We start from the raw sequence: 23285 nt of genomic DNA, 5'->3' as shown, positions 1-23285 counted from the left end.
GCTGTTCTGTATGTGGGGAAGTGCATAAAAATGATCCCTTGATACTAAGACAATATGTCAGAATTACGAAATATTGACATCCAATGGCCAATGACTAATCGATCAACGTGCTCTAGTGATGTGAAAACAAACTTTTAACTTTTTATTTCTTTCAGCATGGGTTTCCAGAGTATTGTATCACTCATATTCAATAGCTTTTACTTTTCACATTTATTGGATTGGGGTTATATTTTTCACTCTCCCTTTTTTGTGTCGATTTTTTAAAAGACAAATAAATGCTTATATATTCGTGACAAGTCGGTGCTGAATCCTGTCCATCACATTTAGTTCTAAAAATGAATTATTAAACACGGTGTCAAATATTGTGTAGTACGCGCCAAATGGTTATTCCTAGACACTATTCTGACCTCTCTGCCCTACCGCCCGTTTGAAGTGTCCTTTTAGTGACTTTTGGTTTCTAAAAACTAATTTTCTCTACAATACAATACAATACAAAAACAAACACAACAGTGTTTATTCAATTTTAAGGCCTCCAGCCTATACTCCGTTGCATAAATTTTCTTTAATTCATCAATCACAATATACAATACTAAACTGCCCTGAAAACGCTTTTCTGAGCGTCTTTATTAAAAAGAATCATTCCGGGCAGCATGCCCCCCCCCCCCCCCCCCCACACACACACACACACACACACGCACACACACCCCGAACTCCCATAGATATCTCGCTCATTTCACAATGTGCATTTAAACTTCACAAGATGTATCTATCGTTTCCAAAATATCTCTAAACTTCGCATAATATTAGACTTCGCATCATATCTTCAAACTGTTCATGATGTGTTTACACTTTGCATCATATCTTTAACTTCATGAGATGCATTTAAACTTCATAAGATATTTTTAAACTTCGCACGAATACTAGTGTCTGTATATTCAATGTGTTTGTGGTCGTGTGATAATGTTTGTAGCAGTCAGTTTATTAGTTTACTTCGTTATATAAAGATTTTCGTACATACGAAATTACTGGAATTTAAAATCCAGTTTGGGCTACTACATGAAACAAGAATTAGGATGACAACAAACACCTTGTTTACACAGTCACTGCGTAATTTGTCCTCAAAAAGGCTCGGTGTTGCGTAAACATGTTACCATGGCAGCAAACTCGGAATAGTCCCTTTAATTGTATTGAAAAGTTTAGATCTATTCTATTGTGAAGTTAAATCTTTTAAAATATAAACTTTTAAATATTTATAATTTAAATATATATATTGTAAGAACTTCACACTGTCTGTATGTGTGTATCTTGAAATAAAATATATTTACAGTGAGAAGCATAGATGTATTTTGAGACGTTTAAAGCGCACGTTGCGGCATTTAAAACCAAATATTGAGTAAATACATATCTTGTGATGGTTAGACACACACTCAGGTTTGGCTTGTCTGGCGCGCCATACTTTTCACTATTTTTATAACAAACATAGCGTCTATAGCAACAAATATACTTGGTGTCAAGATCACTGTTAGGTTTCGTTAGTCGCGGATGAAACCGAGAAAATGAACAACGTCCCCTACTCGGTGGTTGTCCAGTGTTTGTTATTTTCCATTTTGTGGACCGGTAAGTGGGGTTTTAGGTGGTGGATGTGTTTTCTTGTGTTGTGGTTTATTCTATTGTTGTTTTTGTATTTTGTTGGGTTGGGGTTTTTTAGGGTTTTTTTGTTAAGGGTTGTTGTTGTTTTGTTTTTGTTTTTGTTTTTTTAGGGGGGTATGTGATTTTTGAATGAATATGTGTGTGCGTGCGTACGTGCGTGTGCGTGTGTCCATGTGTGAGTGTATGTATCTGTGTCACACAGTGTATGTGTGCGCATATGCGTGTGTTTGGGTGTGTGAGTGTGCGTGCGCGCGCGTGTCCGTGTGTGTTTGCGTGTTTGTTTGTGAGTGTGAGTGTGTCACAGTGCGTGTGTGTTGTTTTTTCTTCTTGTTTCTTGTTTCTTTCTTCTTTCTTCTTGGTAATATAAACAAAAACAACTACATAGTTTTCAGTATGTGACAAAGTGGTAAATCGTTTCTAATAATTACGTTTTGCTTTCAATATTCGAGCAGTAATATATGCTTAACTATAACATTTATAATACTAATATCTTAATAGTAACATGCAGCGAGCTTAGATCGCTCAGAATAAACAAAGCAGACACGAGTATTGGCGGTAATGGCTCACTTTCGTAAAGACAGAATGCCCATTTGGCTATATCTCGGTGCAGCCAGTGCACCACGAATGGCATATCAAAATCAGTGGGGTTCCTTTCTAATATTTCTTTTACGTTCATCGCCGATTCACACAATTTGCGAATGATTGTTTGGTGTTACTAAAATCAGACTAATGATTGAATGCACAGCGAACGCCAGACGAACGATTGTTAGTGTACCCAAAATATAGATTCCATATACAATCTACGAAATATTGTAGCAAAAATTAGTTTTTTAATCAGACTCTAATGTTTGGGGTTTTATAAATTATTGAATGTGTATGGGGTATTTTCAGTGGTGTCGTTAAACAAAACAAATTTTAACTTTCATTGTTCTTCTGTTTATCCACATTTAAACATTTTAATTTTTCATGTCACTAAGGACCTAGTAATAGCAGGTGGTTAAACATAAACAGACAGGACACCCAGCAACCTTCAACAAAATGTTTAACTAATGTCACATTTATCAGTCAATCATTTTATCAGTATGTTACCATGTACAACACCGTTGTTAAGCACGCTATGGTGACATGGATACATTCACTGCCTATCAGCTATAGAATACCACGTCCAGCGCAGTGAACAATACCATTAACAAAAATAACCTCACTTATTATATGCTTTGGGTTACTTATATATACAGATTGTGTTCGAAAAAAACAGAGAGAGAGAGAGAGAGAGAGAGAGAGAGAGAGGAGAGAGAGAGAGAGAGAGAGAGAGAGAGAGAGAGAGAGAGAGAGAGAGAGAGAGAGAGAGAGAGAGATATATATATATATATATATATATATGTGGGTTTTCGAAAACAATTTTTATGTCAACGAGTGATGTGTGAAAATATGGTTTTCACACATTACGAGTTGACAGAAAAATCGAATACGAAAAAAGCATGAAATGGTCAATATCTTTCTTAGTTTTTGACAATATGGTTCGCTTTTTCTTTGTTAATATATTTTGCTGATCCTATCGAAAACACGTAACGCCATGGTATATTTATTCCGGTTGAACTTTTGTTCAACATTTATTTGAACATGGAATTTTTAAAAGACATACGAATAAAAAATATCTTTATATAATTATTAAATTAATAATTACTTCATAATACTGCTGTTCAAACATATCTGACAAAACGATTCTCAAAAAAACCCCACAATAACAAAACGAATCGAACGGTAAGTTTAAAACTTGCACTCAACGACAGGACATTGTGCCATCATTATTTAGCTTAGTATTCAATCAGTTTTGGATATTTTATCGTAATTGCACTTCATATACATTTGTTTACAAAGTAGACAACTAGATCATGAATGCTCATGAATGTTCACTAAAATATAAATATGATTTCTAAAGTTTCACTGTAACTAAAATATAGTGGAAAATATGACTTTTCACCGAATATTACTTTTATGTTTTCTGTAAATCTATATATTTCATTGCTGTGTGTGTGTGTGTGTGTGTGTGTGTGTGTGTGTGTGTGTGTGTGTGTGTGTGTGTGTGTGTGTGTGAGTGCGTGTGTGTGTATGCCTCTCTGTAAAGTGTTTAGCCCTCTTATAACAATATAAAGGTATTTCTTCCTCAAGTCTAATCGGGTGAAATTTATTTCTTATTGAGTATAACCTAGCAATGCACCGACACTGAAGGCCCCGTTAGTGTTTACCTAACCGCCAATGTAATACCTTATCTGTAGACGAGCATATTTCTTAGTTATCACACCTGGACACCTTGCACCCGACAACCAATATTTACAATCGTATCAGTAGACGAGCGTATTTGTGATCAGTGCTTGAACCTTAACTGGATATAAGTACGAAAATAAGTTAACATAATGTGATCAGTCCAAGAGTTTGGATGGAAACATCACGATGATTGAAAAGGTTGTATTTATAAATCGTACGTGCGATTGGGCTTCTTTTTTTCGTCTCTGCCAGTGGCCCACTACTGGTGTATCAAATACTGTGGTATGTACTGTCACGTCTGTGGGAAAGTATATTAAAAAGATCGCTTGCTGCTAATGGGGAAAAACATATGAACCTACATGTCCAATCTTGTTCGACATCCAATAGCCAATGATAAATAAATCAATGTGATCTAGTGATGTCTTTAAACAAAACATACTTTAGCTGTTAACTATTTACAAACATCTTCTATGGCTGTTCGGGTGTTGCGAGATGACCAAGTGCCGAGATGCGAACCCTGTACATTAGTAACTACCAGACAAATGTTCGATAGCTTGGGTCGTAGGGTCGAATCCCTTCGGTGGACATATTTTTAATTGGGTTTTCTAGTCCCAACCAAGACCCCACGACTGGTATTAGAAAGGCCGTGATATGTGCTGTTCTGTTTGTGGAAAAGATCACTGATAATAAAAAGTGAATACTAGTGGGTTTCCTCTGAAAATTATGTGTCACAATTACAACAGCCGATAATTAATTATAGTGTTTTAGTGAGTTTGTTATACAAAATCTCTCTCTCTCTCTCTCTCTATCTCTCTCTCTCTCTCTCTCTCTCTCTCTCTCTCTCTCTCTCTCTCTCTCTCTCTCCCTGCCTTTCTGTGTGTCTCTGTCTTTATCTCTCTCCATCTTTCTTTTTCACTCATTCTTTCACCCATTCAATATCTCTGTGTCACACTCATCCACACACTCTCTCTCTCTCTCTTTCTCTCTCTCTCTCTCTCTCTCTCTCTCTCTCTCTCTCTCTCTCTCTCTCTCTCTCTCTCTCTCTCTCTCTCTCTCTCTCTCCCTGCCTTTCGGTCTGTCTCTGTCTTTATCTCTCTCCATCTTTCTTTTTCACTCACTCTTTCACACACAATATCTCTCTGTCTCACACTCATCCACTCTCTTTCTCTCTCTCTCTCTCTCTCTCTCTCTCTCTCTCTCTCTCTCTCTCTCTCTCTCTCTCTCTCTCTCTCTCTCTCTCTCTCACACACACACACCCCACACCCTATGTACACGCGCCTGCAACATTATTGACAAAAAGGCACAAACTTAAAATTATATAATAACAAGATAATTTATATAACGCAAATATCACATTTTATAGTTAAATTATTATTATTATTATTATTATTATTATCAAATACCATGTCTAACAGATAATTGTGTTGGTTCATACACCGTATCCTAAGTTAATTAAATAAATCGTTTTATTTACATTATAATTTAATTTTTATGTGTACGACTGGACTTAAATTTTGATTGTCCAGGAATGCAAGTCCGGCCCGGACTTGATATCCTGGCAGTCAGACCAGTATTCCTAAGGAACGTAAGTCCTAGGACTTGCATTCCTAGGTATATTAGATCTAGGACCTGTATTCCTAGGAGATTAAGTCCGGGCAGACAACTGTTCCTACGGACTTGCATTCTGTTTACACCGGTCACACTGTCAAGGATCAGGACGCCGGGTTAGCCACGGATACGATCCGGCATCATTTGTGACCATCCGTTGTTGTCCGTACTAAACTGTACCGATCCTTAGCGATCCGTAGCGACCTGTAGCGCTCCCCGTTGTCAACTAACCCCTATCCTTAATAATCCTTGGTTTATCCGTCGAAAACCGAAGTTAAACCGTGGTGCATCCGTAGGGGACCGCGGATAAACCACTATCCGGGGTCATCCGTGAGGTTTTCATCCGTCGTGGATCCGGCCAGACGATCCTCGATCCTTGACAGTGTGACCGGAGCTTAAAGTGCATTAATGGCAAAATGCAGCATGTTTCCTCTAAGACTACAATTCAGAATTACCAAATGTTTTTATCCAGATTAATGCTCTAGTAGTGTTGTTGAACAAAATATCAATATAAATAAACAAGATGCATGTACAACTAATTTATATTGCTGAAAACAGCCCCGTGTTCAACAACAGTGAGCGACGCTAACGTTCGCGAAATATCTGACTGGTTCCCATTGTTCCCAATGTTTCCAATGTCAAGCATATAAACCCGTCTAGCGAACTTTGTTCTGCTCAGTCTAGTTGAATCCACTATTTGAAGAATATTTTAACATGTGCATCATACAAACCTAATTTTTAACTTTTCTAAGTATTTTTTATTTTTATTATTATGTTGTTGGTTTTTGTTTTTTTTTGTTTTTTTTAGCTGCTCAAGCCCTTACCTGTACCAACAGTTATGAAAGAAACCTGTTTTCGGCAGATCGTTACTGCTTTAACGGATGTTGCACAAACAGATGTTGTAGCAGCGGATGGTCAGACACGTACACTTCATTTTCCAAAACCATCTATTTGAGGTACGTCTTTGTGTAACTATGGAATTAGTTTTACATAATATCTCTGAGTCTAGGTGTATATTCGAAGGAAGAAGAACTGTTGTGGTACAATCCATCCAAGTTATGTCTGTAAGCCTAAATACGTATTATAATTATGATATACAGAGCATGCCTCGTATCATTGGGCGAAGTGAGCCACAAGAGGCTAATAGACCATTTCATGGGGGTTTTCGAATACGATGTTTACGTCAACGAGTGATGTGTGAAAACCATATTTTCACTCATTGCGACGAAGCAATGAGTGAAAATATAGTTTTCACACATCATGAGTTGACATAAAAATCGTATTCGAAAAAAACCCCAATGAAATGGTCTATTTATTATATACGTCTTTCATAATTTGTATTCGCTTTTTGTTAATATCTTTCGCTTATCCTATCAAAAACACGTAACGCCATGCTATATTTCTTCGGATGGAACTTTTCCAGAAAATTTACATGACCATAGATTTTTTAAAAGAAATTTGAATAATAATTATCTTTATTTAATTATAAAATTAACATTTATTTAATTATACTGCTGTGCAAACAAAGCGATCCTCCAAAACCCACAAAAACAAAACGAATCGAACGCCATTAAATGTTAACTTACACTCAATGACAGGACATTGTGTCATCATTATTTAGCTTCGTATTAAATTCGTTTTAAATATTTTATCGTAAGTAATTGCACATCATAACCCTGTTTTAATAGGTATAGTTTTATAGGTACATTTTTTTTAAATACGATCAGATGCATTGGTAATCATCAGACTTAATTTCATATCAACTTATTTTCGTCCTTACATCCAATTAAGGTTCAAGCACGCTGTCCTGGGCTATGCTATGGTGTTGTCTGTCCAGGACAGTGAGTTAGTTGTTAGTGAGAGAGAGGATGGTGTAGTGGTCTTACACCTACCCATTAAGTCGTTAAAACTCGCTCTGGGTGGGAACCGGTACCAGGCTGCGAACACTGTACCAACCAGTCTTATGTCCGATGGCTTAACCACGACACCACCAAGGCCGGTGTAAACGGAATGCAAGTCCGTATGAACAGTTGTCTGCCCAGACTTAATCTCCTAGGAATGCAAGTCCTAGGTCTAATATACCTAGGAATGCAAGTCCTTGAACTTACGTTCCGTAGGAATACTGGTCTGACTGCCGGGATATCAAGTCCGGGCCGGACTTGCATTCCTGGACAATCAAAATTTTAATCCGGTGGTACACATAAAAATTAAATTATAATATAAAAAAAACGAAAAGCAGTTTCCTTTCTGGTTTATTTAATTAACTTAGGATACTGGCGCCTCTCTTTATTTTAATATTTTCTATTTATTCCAATAGTTTCCATTTATATTATTTTGAAGAGTATGTACACATTTTGTTGACCTTATTATATGAGCAGAACCAAGGTCTTTATTTATTGCGTGTTGTTCCAACTAATAAATGCTTAAACATTTAAAAGTAATGTTTGAAAACTCGAAAACATTTTCCATAATTCGAAGCATGTTACATGTATTAATACTCGCAATTAAGTATAACTTGCCCATATGATATACCAACAAAATTATCTGTTAGACATTATGTACTCGTATTTGATAATAATAATTCAACTATAAAAATGTGATATTTGCGTTATATAAATTATTTTGTTATTATATAATTTTACGTTTGTGCCTTTTTGTCAATAATGTTGCAGGCGCGTGTACATAGGGTGTGGGTGGCGTGGTCTAAACACCCCTCTTCAAAGCAAATTTCTACTTGCCACAGTCTAGACACACCCACACCCTGCATAATTTAATGAACATGTGCCAACTTTGTCAATTTTTCTCATTTTCAAACATTAATTTGGTCTAACATATGACATGTCAGACTCTGGGCTCTATGATATTTTAGTCCGAATGAACTATACCATCGATAAAAATTATATTAAATGGTTTCATTAAGGTTTATCAGTTAATAGAAATATCTATGACTAAGAGTGGATTTTTACAGCTCAATAGGTCACTACACCGACTAAAACAAAACAGTAACCCCTGAACAATTATTATACTGTCAATAATATGCACACACAATTTACAGAGATACTTTTAAACAGACTAACTACTTATGACATTTTTATACTTGACAGTTTTGGTCACAATAGGCATTCAGACTCCCTTTTTTGTGAGGGGGTGGGGACAGGACTTGATGCGCGGTCGGTTTAGGATTGATCCCTGTCGGTGGCGCTATTGGGCTATGTCTCGTTCCAGCTAGTGCTCCACAATTTGTGTAACAAAGGCCGTGGTATGTACTATCTTAACTGTGGGATGGTGCATGTAAAAGATGCCTTGTTGCTGATCGAAAAGAGTAGCCCATGAAGTGGCGACAGCGGGTTTACTCTCTTTAACTCGTCTCTTATGCTTATGATGGTCGAAAAAATAAAACATTCCAGCGGACTATGAATACTAGGATTGAAAGCCCTGTGGACTAGGAGTACCAGGAATAAAAGTCCCACGGACTTAAATTTCATAGGAATACAAGTCCAACAGACTAGGATTCCGAGAAATAGAAGTCCGATCGAACAAAGATTAAGAAAATCACAATTAATCGGATTGTGACTTACAGTCAAAATATCAACTTCTAAAACATATTATTAAAAATTATGTTGGTGTATATAGAAATTGCCTTTTGCCGTTCGCCAAATGTTAAGTTTTTTGGGATTTACCAGTTTTCATATATTTTTTAAAATAAATAATTTTGGGTTCCATATTCAGTTTTTTTTATTTATATTTTTCTTGTTGAACACATGAACATATAGCCTACTTTATATCTGTAGTTGCATTATATACTTTTGAAAAAAGCAAGATAGTCTTCCTACTTCAATATGCTAACAAAAATGTAAGACGATTACAAAAATTCACTCACATGTCTGATCCACAATTCTATATCGTAAAAAATAATTAAGTTGATACTCAAACTTGAACCCACAGCAATCTTAAGAGAATCGTACACTTATGCATTACACAACGAGGGAACGCTGCCAATAACTCACTTTTCTTTCTCCTGTCTTTCTAGCAGCTCGTGCAAATTGAAGAGTATAGCAAACTGACATCTAATTTGCCAGAGTAGTATTTCTGTCACTGCTGTAGAAGGAATTTAAGTCCGGTAGGAATACAAGTCCTAGGAAAACAAACACTAAAAAATAAACCAGGTATGAAAGTCTGTGTAGGACTATGGTTCCTAGGCTATGGAGGTCCGATAGGACTTCTGTTCCTAGGACCTCGGTTCCCACGTACCTGCGTTCCTTTTACACAGGTCATCAAACTTTTCATTTCAACTTATTTTTGTGCTTAAATCCAATTAAGGTTCAAGCACGCTCTCCTGAGCTAACAATTCTGCTGTCTGGGTTGTCAGTCCAAGACAGTGGGTTAGTTGCTACTTGGTTAGTGACTAGTGAGAGAGAAGAGGGAGTAGTGGTCTTACACCTACCCAATGAACCTTAAGAACTCGCTCTGGGTTGGAGCTGGTACCGGGCTGCGAACACTGTACCTACCTGCCTGTAGTCCGATGGCTAACCACTGCGCAACCCGAGGCCGGTTATCAAACTAAAATACGAACAAATGACACAAAGGGGGGTAAAAAAAACCCAAAACGATTTCTATATTTTCAATCTAGCTAAACTACCGTGAATATATGACTTTTCTCCGGATATCACTTTTATGGTTTCTGTAGATTTATATATTTCATTGCTATGTATATAATAAATACATATATTTATAACTGTTTATATACATATGTGAGTATGTGCGTGCGTGCGTGCGTGTGTGTGTGTATTTGCATGCATATGATAGTGCATATGAGCTTGTTTGTATGTGTGTGTGTGTGTGTGTGTGTGTGTGTGTGTGTGTGTGTGTGTATTGAACAGCATTGAAAACGCACCACCGAGAAATGTTTGGATTTCGAAAAGAATACCTAAGACATAAATGTTTTTGTTGTGAACAGCAAGATATAGATGATTGATAATGACAACAAACAAAAAAGGATGTACAATCATTGATTAGTTTTAATTCATCCACGTATGAAAGACACGTGGGATCACAATGAAAAGCCAATAGCGCTTATGACCACCATCTGCAGCAACACAAGCCATGCAGCGTCTTCCCATCGACCCGATAAGTCTTCTGGGCCTCGTTGCACAAAAGAATTGTAGTTAAGGTTAATTGTAGTGACTTACGGTGAATTATGCAACTGGCACCGTAAACTTTACAGTCGTTCCACAAAGCAACCTTACGGTAGTCGTAAGTGCCCCTTTAATGATTAAACTATTCTTTACGAAGAAGTACGAATTAGTTAAATAATGAACTGATTACCGACTTTTCGGAACATCTTGGATGTATTCATTGGTATCGGGCATCCATGAAGTAACTTTGTCAGTTTATTTGCCAAGCAATAATTGCCGAATGCATAAGACATGAGAGTTATCTCCCGTATTTTCGTGTGAAGGTCTCGTATGGCCTAGAATGTTTTTCATCGAACGCCGAGTTTTATAAAAGGTATTAGATCCATTTTTATACAAAATGTTAGTATCCTTCGTAGAAAATGACCAAATCATCATTTAACTGCCATTTGACAGCTACGTTAATGGCTTACAACTGCCTCATACCTATTGTAAATTTTCACAGTCATTTACGACGATAGTAAGCTACGCTGCGTCGTGGATAGGGCTGGCGATCGTAGAACAAAGTTAAGGAGGCGATAGTAGTGCTAAGATCGCTACGTGGAACGGTGCCTTGGGGGGATAGCATTCCACTCCTGCGGTAGTACGTTTTCCAGTTCCACATTTACCTGTCTCACCTGCGCAACAGATTTCAACCTGCAGCTAGGACAGCTACTACCACCCATGGCCTGAACGGTCCCATCAGCCAACAGAAGCCGACTACGGGAGCAGAGCCTGCAACCAAGAAGACCCTACGTTGGACCCATCCTGACAAAGCGACATCGACAACAACGAATTCAGTGGGCTCGAACGCATCGTCGATGGACACAACGCCATTGGGGCCAGATCCTCTTCAGATTTCATCTCAGCTATGCCGATTGGCGGATGCAGGTGTGGCGGAGACGTGGTGAAAGATACGCCAACTGTTGTGTCCATGAGGTGAATCGCTGGGGAGGTGGTAGTGTCATGATACGGGGAGGAATCAGCATGCAAGGTAGGTCAGATCTTCAAATCTTCCGAGGACGTTGCAACGCCCAAACCTACAGAGACGAGGTCCTCCAAAACCACGTCATGCATCACATGGCAGCTAACCCTCATCTACAGGCGTTACAATATGGTAACGCCAGGCCTCACTCGGCTAGACTCATTATGGCTTATCTGAACCAGCAACATATCAATGTTCTTTCATGGCCATCTCTATCACCCGACCTTGCTCCTATAGAACATGTTTGGGATGCAATAGGACGATTACTCCGGATGCACGCCCCTGCTTACATTATTCAGCAATTGAAGGCAAATTTGGTTCGCGTCGCTGTGCTGCCAGTTTGGATGCACATGATGGCCACACCCGATATTGACATTTTGTACCACATTTCCAGAAATTCTGTTTGGTGCCCCACGCACAATAAGTGCTGCTTAGTGAAATTAAAGGATGTTACCAACCTCTTGGACTTTGTCATCGCTTTACAGAATAGTATTTTTCGTAATATAGTGCCTGAATAGGATTTGCTTGCTACTTTCACAGATATGGCACTTGAGTTGGTGCTGCGTTTTCTATGGCTGTCAGTATATATTATGTTTCTGTGTATATGTATCAGTGATGTTCAAATGATCGATTATAATCGATAATTGATCGATTTGGCTCTACCGATGTGATGAGTGAGTATAAAAATCCATAATCGATCGTGTGGGAGAAAATTTACTGTAATTGTTCCTTCAGTTTAGATGGTGGGAGTGGTGTAAATGTTTTGTGGTTGGTGTTTCTTTTCAGGTGTAGCCTTAGCCTTAAATATATAAATGAGCCATTTGTAGGGTCTAAATCCCTGTAAACACGAACCATTACATAGTCCTTATATAATTACAAATCCTATTTATGGTCATATAATTCTAACTGATTGTATAATCGAAATTTGATCGGTTGGTACTAACCGATTGTAATCGGTCATCGATGATAAACTTTCAACCGATTGCCAACATTAATGTGTATGTGTTCATGTCACAAGCATGTATGTGTTTGTGTGTGCGTGTGTGTGTCTGTTTGTGTATGTACGTATGTATGTATTGATGTATGTATGTATGTATGTATGTATGATTAGGGGAGTATATCTGCACATTGCAGAGTCGAATGGGCATTTGGCAAAATAGTGGTTGATTCCATGAATCTGTATCTAGAGCCTCGTCTACAGGTAGCACTAAACCAAATAATTTCCGGCTGGGTCAAAGTTCGAGGTGCACCGAACTTTAGATAGAGAAGTTAACACCACAAGTCCCGTGATTGGTTATAAATATGTTGGTTGTAAAAACATTAGTTTCATCTGGGCTCAAAATGTATGCAATTTTATTTCGTCTAGTACCACTGTGTCAAGTAGCCTTGTGCTTGGAGTACCTGTGTATGGGGTACCTGTAAAAAAAAAACCTCAAACTTTGTGTGAAACTAGGGGTGTTGTAAAAACATCTGGTTATACCGAAAATGAGCCATGAAAGGTACCATTTTCTTCAGTTAATACTTTGAGGTAGGGGTTATAGTACTGATATAAATTGTATGGGTCATAGTTTGGTTGATATAGTGTTTTTAAGCACAAACGTTAACATGGTCGCCTATGGGATTTTATTTGGTATAGTATAACTTATAGGAAAACAGCTACTCCCGAGCAGATCCTTTATTGGGGATGGCATCCCTATTGCACTGTCATAAAGAGGACAGTTTACTAGACTAGTTTACAAAACCAAAACTAGCACAGGACAGTGCTCATTAGAATAGTATATGTACAGCTGTGATGACATGCACTCATCTATGAATGTATGTATTGATGTATGAATATCTATATATTGTATATATGTCGAGGTTGACTGTTACATAGATATATACGTACTGGCGCAGGGGATAATTAAATCCTTTCTAGCCTCACAAATTGTCCCATGCCGTGGGACTCGAACCTATGGCATCGAATCGCCCGCAACTTTGCAGACTTGCCACGATACCTTTTGAGCTATTGAGGCATCCATAAAAAGGATGTTCATTAACTCAACTATATGCATGGGGTATACAAGTTACGTGGTCTATCTTGCTTACGTGCACGAAACAGTGGGCAAACCTGGCACTGAATAGTATGTACTGATGTATGAATATGTATATACTGTATGCATGTATACATGTATGTATGTATGTATGCATGTATGTATGTATGTATGTATGTACATGTATGTATGTATGTATGTATGTTTGTATGTATGTACGTACGTACCTGTTGTGTGCATGTACGTGTTTATAGTGTCTCACTCCAGTCAGTGCACCACGACTGTTACATCAAAGACCGTGGTATGTGCTATCCTGCATATGTGATGGTGCATATACAAGATCCCTTGTTGCTAATCGAAAAAAGTGTCGCTCATAAACTGGCGACAGCGGGTTTCTTCCCTCAATATCTGTGTGGTCCTTAACCATATGTCCGACGCCGTATAACCGTAAATAAAATGCGTTGAGTGCGTCGTTAAATAAACCATTTTCCTTCCTGTTTTTTTATAATGGCTATTTCTGTTATTTCAGTGGATGGGCAATCGGTGGTATCGTTGTTGGCATTATCGTTGTGGTGATTATTGTGATACTCATCGGGGTGTGCTGTGCTAATAAGAGCCGTGCTGGTCGTGTGATTCATCATGGCGTTCAGCCAAACGTCAGCGTAATCACCACAAGTAAGACGAACAAATCAGTTATTTTTCACGACACTGCCCTCAGTTTGTACATATTTTGTGACTAACCTATTTCCGATTATCTGAGCCAGCCCTTTTAGCTACTAGCATTACATATCAACTTCATCCTGTGATCACTATTATTTATGTATTGTCAAGATAGGATGACTAGATAAATTTATGTTTTCGGTCACTGACCAAAAATACAACCTTTATACTAGTTATTGTCATCAAAGTAATTAAATGTATTGCTGAAAGTTACTTATTATTTACTTTTCGGTTGATTGTTTTGATTTAAAAAAAACAGTTTTGAAGACAATTTGTTAATTTGGTGTATAGATATTGTCCTTTATTTCAAAATATGACATTTTATGTTTCACTGAAAGTAAAACTGATGACTCTGACAGTATGCTAAAACTTATTCCAGGATACACAACTTATTTCAATAATAGAAAAGGTATAAGGTTATCCGGCGGCATTGTTATTGGTGTAAAAAATGAATTATCTAATATTGTCAAAGTCACCGAACAAATATCCTCTCAATATATATCTTGGTTTAGTATCACAGACATCCAAACTCAGAAAGGTGATGGTAATTGCTTAACAGTAGGTGTTGTATATATCCCACCTACTGGATCACCATATTTTAAAGAAGACACTTTTGACATTATAGAAAATGAAATCTCTCAAAATGTAGAATCAGGAAAACCTTTGCTGTTATTGGGTGATTTCAATGCCAGAACCAAATGTTATCCTGATTATATTACTCTTGATGATGATATCTTTATTGATAATATTGATATGGAAAATTTCCTAAATGATATATCAAAGCTGGATAATATCGATATTCCTAGAGATAGGGCAAGCCAGGACAAGGGAAGGGTTAATGGGCATGGGGCAAAACGTGTACAGCTGTGTAAAGTACATAATATATATATTCTAAACGGTAGATGTGGAAATGATAAAAACATAGGGAAAGTAACCAGCAAAGACTCAAGCCTGATCGATTACGCAATCGGTACCTACCATGTTTTTGAAAATGTAACTGATTTCGATATCTGTGATTTTGACCCACTTTTCTCAGATATTCATTGTGCATTAGCACTTACATATAAATGCAATACTTACTCAAACACGCATGTTGATATTAGGAAGAATATAAGTGATGAAGTCGCGCCCAGTCACATTCGTAAGTGGATCCCAAGTAAACGAGAGGAATATATCAATAATATCGATAATAACTTAGTTCAAACAATCCTCTTAGTACTGGACGATGAATCTGTTGATATACAAGCACGTGTTAACCAAGCAGCCGACACGCTGAAAAATCTATTTTTAGACTCTGCAGTCTCAACATTTGGTCAGGTGCGTGCTCGCGCTAACAACCGTGATAAAAAGTCCACTGCTAATAAGCGACCCTGGTTTGGGGTAAGATGTCAATATTTGCGAAGGCAGTATCATGAATCAAAAACATTATACTCAAAACACAAAACAATAGAAAATAAAAAGAGGTTAATTAATGCCAGTAAGTCCTATAAGAAATGTATTTCTAACGCATATTCACAACACAGATTTAAAACTGAAAGGAAAATGAGAACATTACGACTAGACGATTCCAAGGGATTCTATAAAATATTAAAGGGACCACGCAAATCGGACATAAACGTTCCCCCAGTAAATGAATTCTTCAATTTCTTCAGTAATTTAAACAAGGGCGAACCGAATGAGGATAATACACCCGAATTTAATATGGACGAAGCATTAAATGAAGTAAACAATGACAGTATTATTAATGGACAATTCAGCGAAGATGAAATTTTAAAAGGCATAAAACAACTTAAAAATGATAAAGCTGCTGGTATTGACAAAGTCGTTAACGAGTACATTAAATCAACCGCAACAATTCTCTTGCCAGTTTACGTTAAACTTTTTAACATACTCATCGAGCACGGTGTTTTGCCGGAGGAATGGCTCAATGGTATCATCATACCAATTTTTAAAAATAAAGGAAACCGCCTATCGCCTGAAAACTACCGACCGATCACATTGCTTTGCTGTTGTTCTAAGTTATTTACATCTATACTCAATAACCGTTTAAATATATTTATTGAAGAAAATAATATCATGAGTGAAGTCCAGGCTGCTTTTCGTAAAGGCTACTCCACAACAGACCACATATTCACCTTACATAATTTGATAGATATCTTGAAAAAAAGAAAAAAGAAGTTGTACTGCGCGTTTGTTGATTTTCAGAAAGCTTTCGACATGGTTTCACGAACTAATATATGGCAAAAGTTATTATATAATAATATAAACGGCAAATTCTTTAGAATCATACACCAGATGTACCAAGGCCTTAAATCACTTATATATGTAAACAACCAACACTCCGGGCTATTTCCATGCAACAACGGTATCCGGCAAGGCGAAAATGTATCACCTGTTTTATTTTCTTTATATTTAAATGATTTAGAAGACTACTTATTCAATCATGGATGTGAAGGGCTTTCCCCTATCCCTGATAATCCCGAAAACCCAATTGACGTTGGTCTTCAACTTATCTGTCTGCTATATGCTGATGATACAGCCCTCTTAGCAACAACTGCATCTGACCTACAGCATACGTTAAACACCTTTTAAGAATATTGCAAGACATGGAAACTTAAAATTAATATCACTAAAACGAAGGTAATTATTTTTAACGGTACAGCTAAAGACTACAGACATATTTTCAAGATAGGAAACACTGCTTTAGAAAACATTAAAGAGTATAAATATCTAGGAATTACATTTACTAATAAAAATAACTTCCGAATTACAAAGATGAGACTTAAACAACAAGCTACCAAAGCAATGTATTTTGTACTTGCAAAAGCCAAAGAACATTTTCTGTCAGTCGACTGTAAACTTAAAATGTTCGACTCGATGATCCTTCCAGTTTTACTACATGGGTGCGAAATTTGGGGACATGAGAAAACTGATATCTTAAACGCTGTCCAAATACCTTTTTTCAGACATATTTTACCAGTAAAAAAATCGACACCACTATTTATGTTACATGGAGAGCTGGGGAGAATGCCTATCGAGATAACTATACACAGACGAATGGTCTGTTATTGGGCACGAATTGTATCGGGGAAACAATCTAAACTATCTTTCTTATTATATAGAGCAATGTTATTAGACCATCTTAGCAATAATACCAATTATAACTGGATCACTACAGTAAAAAATATCCTGAATAATTTAGGAATGAGCGATGTCTGGCTTTCCCAATCTTTTGTATCAGTTAAGGTCCTCTCTCAACAAATAAAAAATAGACAATATGACCAATATTTACAAACATGGAGTAACGAAATAGAACTCTCATCGAAAGGCACTACATACAGATATTACAAAGAACACCTCAGTCTAGAAAAATATTTTACTATTATCCCTGAAAAGATGTGGACAATTATTTTGAAATTCAGATTATCTAATCACTATTTGCCTATTGAAACTGGACGCTGGAATAACATACCTAAGAAAGACAGGCTATGTAACCTATGTGATGAAATAGACATTGGTGACGAATACCATTATATTTTCGTCTGTAAATATTTTCATGATTCCAGGGTCCAGTTTCTATATCCATATTATTATACACGACCAAATACTTTCAAATTCAAACAACTCATGAACAGTAAACGAATCAGTGTATTAAAGAATTTATCAAAATTAATAAATGTTATTACTAATATCTTTAAACGCTCAAAATGCACCCAAACTAACAGTATTTAAGGATTGTACTGTTTATACTGGAAAATAACTTATTTACTGCATATATTGTCAACCACCATCTTGTCATGTGTATATTGTGAAGTGAATGTGTGTACATATATACATTTATATTGTAAATCCCAAATATCTTCATGTATATATATATATATATATATATATATATATATATATATATATATATATATATATATGTTCCTTTATATTATGTAGCCCTCCTATGCCGTTGCTGAACGGCCAGAGTGTAAATAAATTCTGTATATGTATATGTTCGCGATAAGGCATTCAACACATGTGGATATATTGTATAAATGATGAAGTTGGGAATTAAAACTTCATTTTATTAATGTTTCGTTTTATGTGGATTGTAGGATAAATAAAATAACTGGCTACTTTCTTTAAATATCGGTTTTGTCCTGGTCAGGGGACGGGACGTAGTCCAGTGGTAAAGTGTTCGTTCGGAGGGCCCATTGGGATATTTTTCTTTCTAGCCAGTGAACCACGACTGGCATATCAAAGGCGGTGGTATGTACTACCAGTGTCTGCGCTTAACGTTTTTTTTAGTTGCCATCCGGGCAAGTGGTGACAGCACTTTCACTTGCCCGGGTCTATTTTCACTTGCTCGAGTCTATTTTCACTTGCTCGAGTCTATTTTCACTTGCCCGAAAAAACAATATTGCAACAGATTATAAGAGAAAACATTCATTTTGAGTATTTTCCTGCACTCAACCAACCCACTCTTTAAATAAATAACACCCCACTCCATCTCAATGAAATAATAATAATTGAAAAAAAATATATATATAATGTTCAGTGGATACGATCTATGACGTGTACACATAACCAGGGCTGAATCTTTTCGACATGAATTTGTGCCCAATTTTACATGCCACTTAACTTACCTTACACCTATTCTTATATTGGGCATATGTTTATATGTAAAAGCAGACCTACACTTTTTCATGGTGCAAAGTAGGCTACATAGCTGTACTTTTATTTATTTATTAATTATTGATTTAAAAAATTTTTTTTTACAAATCGGTCGCCAGGCGGGCAACCTTACTGTGGGTTTCAGTCGCCAGGGGCGATTGGGCGACCGTTAAGTTCGAACCCTGTACTACCCTGTCTGTGAGATGGTGCATATAAACGATCCCTTGATGCTAATCGAAAAGAGTAGCCCATGAAAAGGCGACAGCGGGTTTCCTCTCTCAATATCTGTGTGGTCCTTAACCATATGTTTGATGCCATATAACCGTAAATATAATGTGATGAGTGCGTCATTAAATAAAACATTTGCTTGTCCTGGTCATGTTACAGGATAAAGCAGATATCTTAAGACAGTAACCATATTTTAAACGTCGCTGTCTGTTTATTTAAGTGTTTATTGGTCGTCCTAATTATTCTAGTAGAAAACTTTGGATGTCACCACTCAATACATTTGTAGGTAATAACAAAATATATATATTAGGAAATAAAATGAAATTGATTTAAAACGTTAGAACGACGACCATAAACTTATTAACATTTAAAAGTACACCCTCTTATTTATCGACTATAGATTATTAATCAATCAAATAAAGCCATAACACCTCTTGTCCAACCCCGCTTACTGTCCTGGAGAAACAGTCCAGGCTGCTGAACCGTGTTCCCCAGGACAGCGTGCTTGAACCGTGTTCCCCAGGACAGCGTGCTTGAACCTTAGTTGGATATAGGCACGTCGAATACTTATGTTAGTAATGAAATTGGAGGAAATGCAAACATGACGACCATTAATACATTGAACATACAAACACTTTTATTGTAAACAAGGACATGTTTTTCATCTCTTTAGCTTTAGGGACGGGATTTATCTCAGTCGGTTGAGTGCTCGCTTGAGGTGCTTGCGTCCCAGGATCGAACCATCGGTGGTTCCATTCAGCTGATTTGTCGTCCCAACCAGAGCACTACAAATGGTTAAAGATCGTGGTATATGTTTTCTTGTCTGTGGAAAAATGCATATAAATGATCCCTTGCTGCATTAGAAAAATGTAGCGGATTTTTTCTGATGACTGCATGTCATAATTACCAAATGTTGGACATCCAATGCTGTGTTCACTATTCATCAGTACACATGGTACGAAGTTTACCATCCAAATATAGTATTAGTTTACACTCCAAATGGATTAATGGTTAAACAACAACTTAATATTTCAGGTCAACAACAACAGCAACCACAGCAAAGTGGCTACGGGGTACAGTACCCGCTTCAGGCTTACCCTCCTCCAGGTCCAGGCATGAGTTCTGGGTACCCAGCATATCCGGACACGAAAGGGCCACCTCCACAGTATTAATCTACAAATTCTTCACATCTTGAAATTCGACTGTGCGTGACTATATTACCTTCATGCTGCTCTCTAGAATTTCAACTGCGTGTAATACGGCGTCCTTCGACACACCGTTAATGTTTTGCAAGTTGGCTGTGTTAGGCCAGCTGTACGTTGTGATATGTGCCTTGTGTTGTACTATAAATCAGTTTTTGCTAAATCTTCATACCAACAGTGCTATTTAATTTATTTATTGCAGAGCATAATTTTAATATACTATTGTCCTGTTTAATTATTTGAACACTAAATTTAGTTCTTGTTAAAATTACATTTAATTCTTATTCAGTGTTGTTTTTCTTTGCATGCTCATGAAAACAAACCCAAACCAAAAATGGTTCCTTTGGATAATTTAGAATTGTTACTGTTTTAGTAACATAATTCATAAATGGGCCACTGTGCCATTATGTTTGCTCAAGTTTAAGCTCACAACACTACTAACAAAACGTGTTTCCGTACACACTTGACTTCATTCATGTTTTTGTTTGCAGTGCGGGTTCCCTAAGTACGGTATTTCATAGCTTCCACTTTTAATATTGATATAGCCGGAAAGCGAATATTTTAGACTATTCACATTGAACACGAGGTCATCAGCCAAAATCAGCCAGCTGGGTTTTTTTCAAACGCTTACGAACTATTTTGGTAATTCGGTTTAACGTGAAGCGCATAAACCAGTCTAGCGGACATTTTTCTGCTCGGTCTGACTGAACTGTGACATGACGTTACTTATGACGGTATTGTGCAGTAACCTCGGGTCCTAGTCCAACCGCCTTTGTTGTATTCGAGACCCATAATTCTTCTTTCGGGATTTCAGTGTATTTGTTCCTACTGTAGTACATAGGAGGATTGTCTGGTAATGATAGTTTTACAGGAGTGTGCAATGGGTATTTCATTATCACAGTGTCTAAATTAAGCCTTTACTCACACCCATAGACGTCGAAAGATGACAGCAGTTGACGAGGGGAGAGGTGTATATATTAAAATGGAGGAGGTATTAAACTGGGTTTTTTCAACTGGAGGGAAATACGTCAGCGTTAGGCGAGCTAGTGTCCCTTGCTATACACGCATATTAGAATTTGTTTTTGTTTAACGACACCACTAGAACACATTGATTTACTAATCATTGGCTATTGAATGTCAAATATTTGGTAGAGACTACATTTTTCCATTAGTAGCGATGCATCTTTTATATGTACCACCCCACAGACAGGATAGCATATACTACTGCCTTTGATATACCAACTTTCGCGCACTGGCTGGAACGAGAAATAGCCCAATGGGCCCAACGACGGGGATTGATCAGAGATCGACAGCGCATAATGTGAGCGCTTTACCACTAGGCTGCGTCTCACCCCGTCATATTAGACTGTCTGAATTCTAATATCAATAGCAAACACTGAAATTCTACTGGAAGAATAACTGAAATGCTACTGGAAGAATAACGGAACGATGACATACAAACACATTGTTCAATGACAAAAACAATTAGAATCTATATCTTCCAAGTAAATCATAAACAGAGGATTCATCACGAGTATTTTTTAAATTCAACCTCGTCTAGTTAATCGGTATTTGTCTCGGCAGTGCCTCGACAAATATCAATTAACGTAGACTCGGTTGATATTTTCCATATTAAAAAAAACACGAGTAGCAAATTCTATTTATCATATAACACTTCTAAAATAACATATTAATTTCATTTTTAGTTATTCACAGTATTAAAACCCCAGTCTCACATACACGAATTATATCCCGAATGGGCCCGAGTTAAGAATTCTTGGTGATTCTTGGATATACATACCGAGACCGTAGGGTGTTCTTGTCCTATCGTCAGTATTATTGAATGTTCTGGATCGACTCCCGACTGTTTTGAACATGTTCAAAACTGTCGGGAGCAATCGTGAATAAAGTTGAAATCGTAACTCAATCTTACGAGTTCTTGAGAGCATCGTGCGTAACCGTAGTATGTTCATAGACGCATTCGGGATATTCGTGGTTAAATGTGGGGTATTCGTATGACTATTGAAGGGTCTTTCTCTACCACTGGCTCTTTCTCTGTCTCTGGTTATCCACGGGTACGCTGGCTCATCCCTCGTCCCTTGCGGCCGCTTGTTGACGTCTTGAAGAGCGGCATGGTGATGTTCCCTGCATGCAGGCAGAACGTCGAATGAAATTTGGCCTGTTCGGTAGCCTTCATATAGGCGTCTTGCGGCAGTTGTACTGGTTCTTGAGGCAGTCGTATTGATTCGTGTTCTGCATTAATCGTCATGATTCGTAGCGTATTCGGGAAGGCATCCTAGGGGACACGTAGTAGGTCGTCTCGATTCGTAATGAATCGGGTTTAAGATCGTTATGGTATCGTATTAGTTCTTCCAGCAGTCGTGAGCATTCGTACGCAGTTCGGGAAAGAAGCCGAATCCTGCAAATTTTGCAGCAAAAAATCGGGAGCAATCGGATCTGCATGGGATCGTGTATATTCCTGGACATTCGGGGTATAATCCGTGTATGTGAGACTGGGGCTTAAAGTCGCCGCCATCGGTAATATGACGGCATCACGATCAGCACAAATAAGTTTGACGTCACGCATTTTGAAAATATCTTTGAAAACGTTACGCTCATGTACACAGGTCTTTTTGGTTTATAAGCAAATGACCTGTCCACAGCAACACATTACCAACACGTTGCAACTTTGCATACCATTATTAACCGAGTTAATACATTAAATTATCACATGGGTTTATGACATGGATATCATGGGTAA

The 23285-nt window shown here is 37.4% G+C and overlaps 1 protein-coding gene across 1 annotated transcript; it reads left to right on the top strand.

Annotated features, from left to right (window-relative positions):
* Window positions 1–1504: 1504 nt before the first annotated feature.
* LOC121389821 lies at window positions 1505–20808 on the top strand. The gene is made up of 4 exons (XM_041521473.1): window positions 1505–1617; window positions 6335–6482; window positions 14245–14390; window positions 20358–20808. The coding sequence occupies exons 1-4, from the start codon at window positions 1557–1559 to the stop codon at window positions 20492–20494; spliced, it is 492 nt and encodes a 163-aa protein (XP_041377407.1). The 5' UTR covers window positions 1505–1556; the 3' UTR covers window positions 20495–20808.
* The last annotated feature ends 2477 nt before the right edge of the window (window positions 20809–23285 follow it).

The sequence above is a fragment of the Gigantopelta aegis genome, chromosome 3 (assembly GCF_016097555.1).
Source record: "Gigantopelta aegis isolate Gae_Host chromosome 3, Gae_host_genome, whole genome shotgun sequence".
Lineage (NCBI taxonomy): Eukaryota > Metazoa > Mollusca > Gastropoda > Neomphalida > Peltospiridae > Gigantopelta > Gigantopelta aegis.
This window is presented reverse-complemented; position numbering and strand designations above follow the sequence as displayed.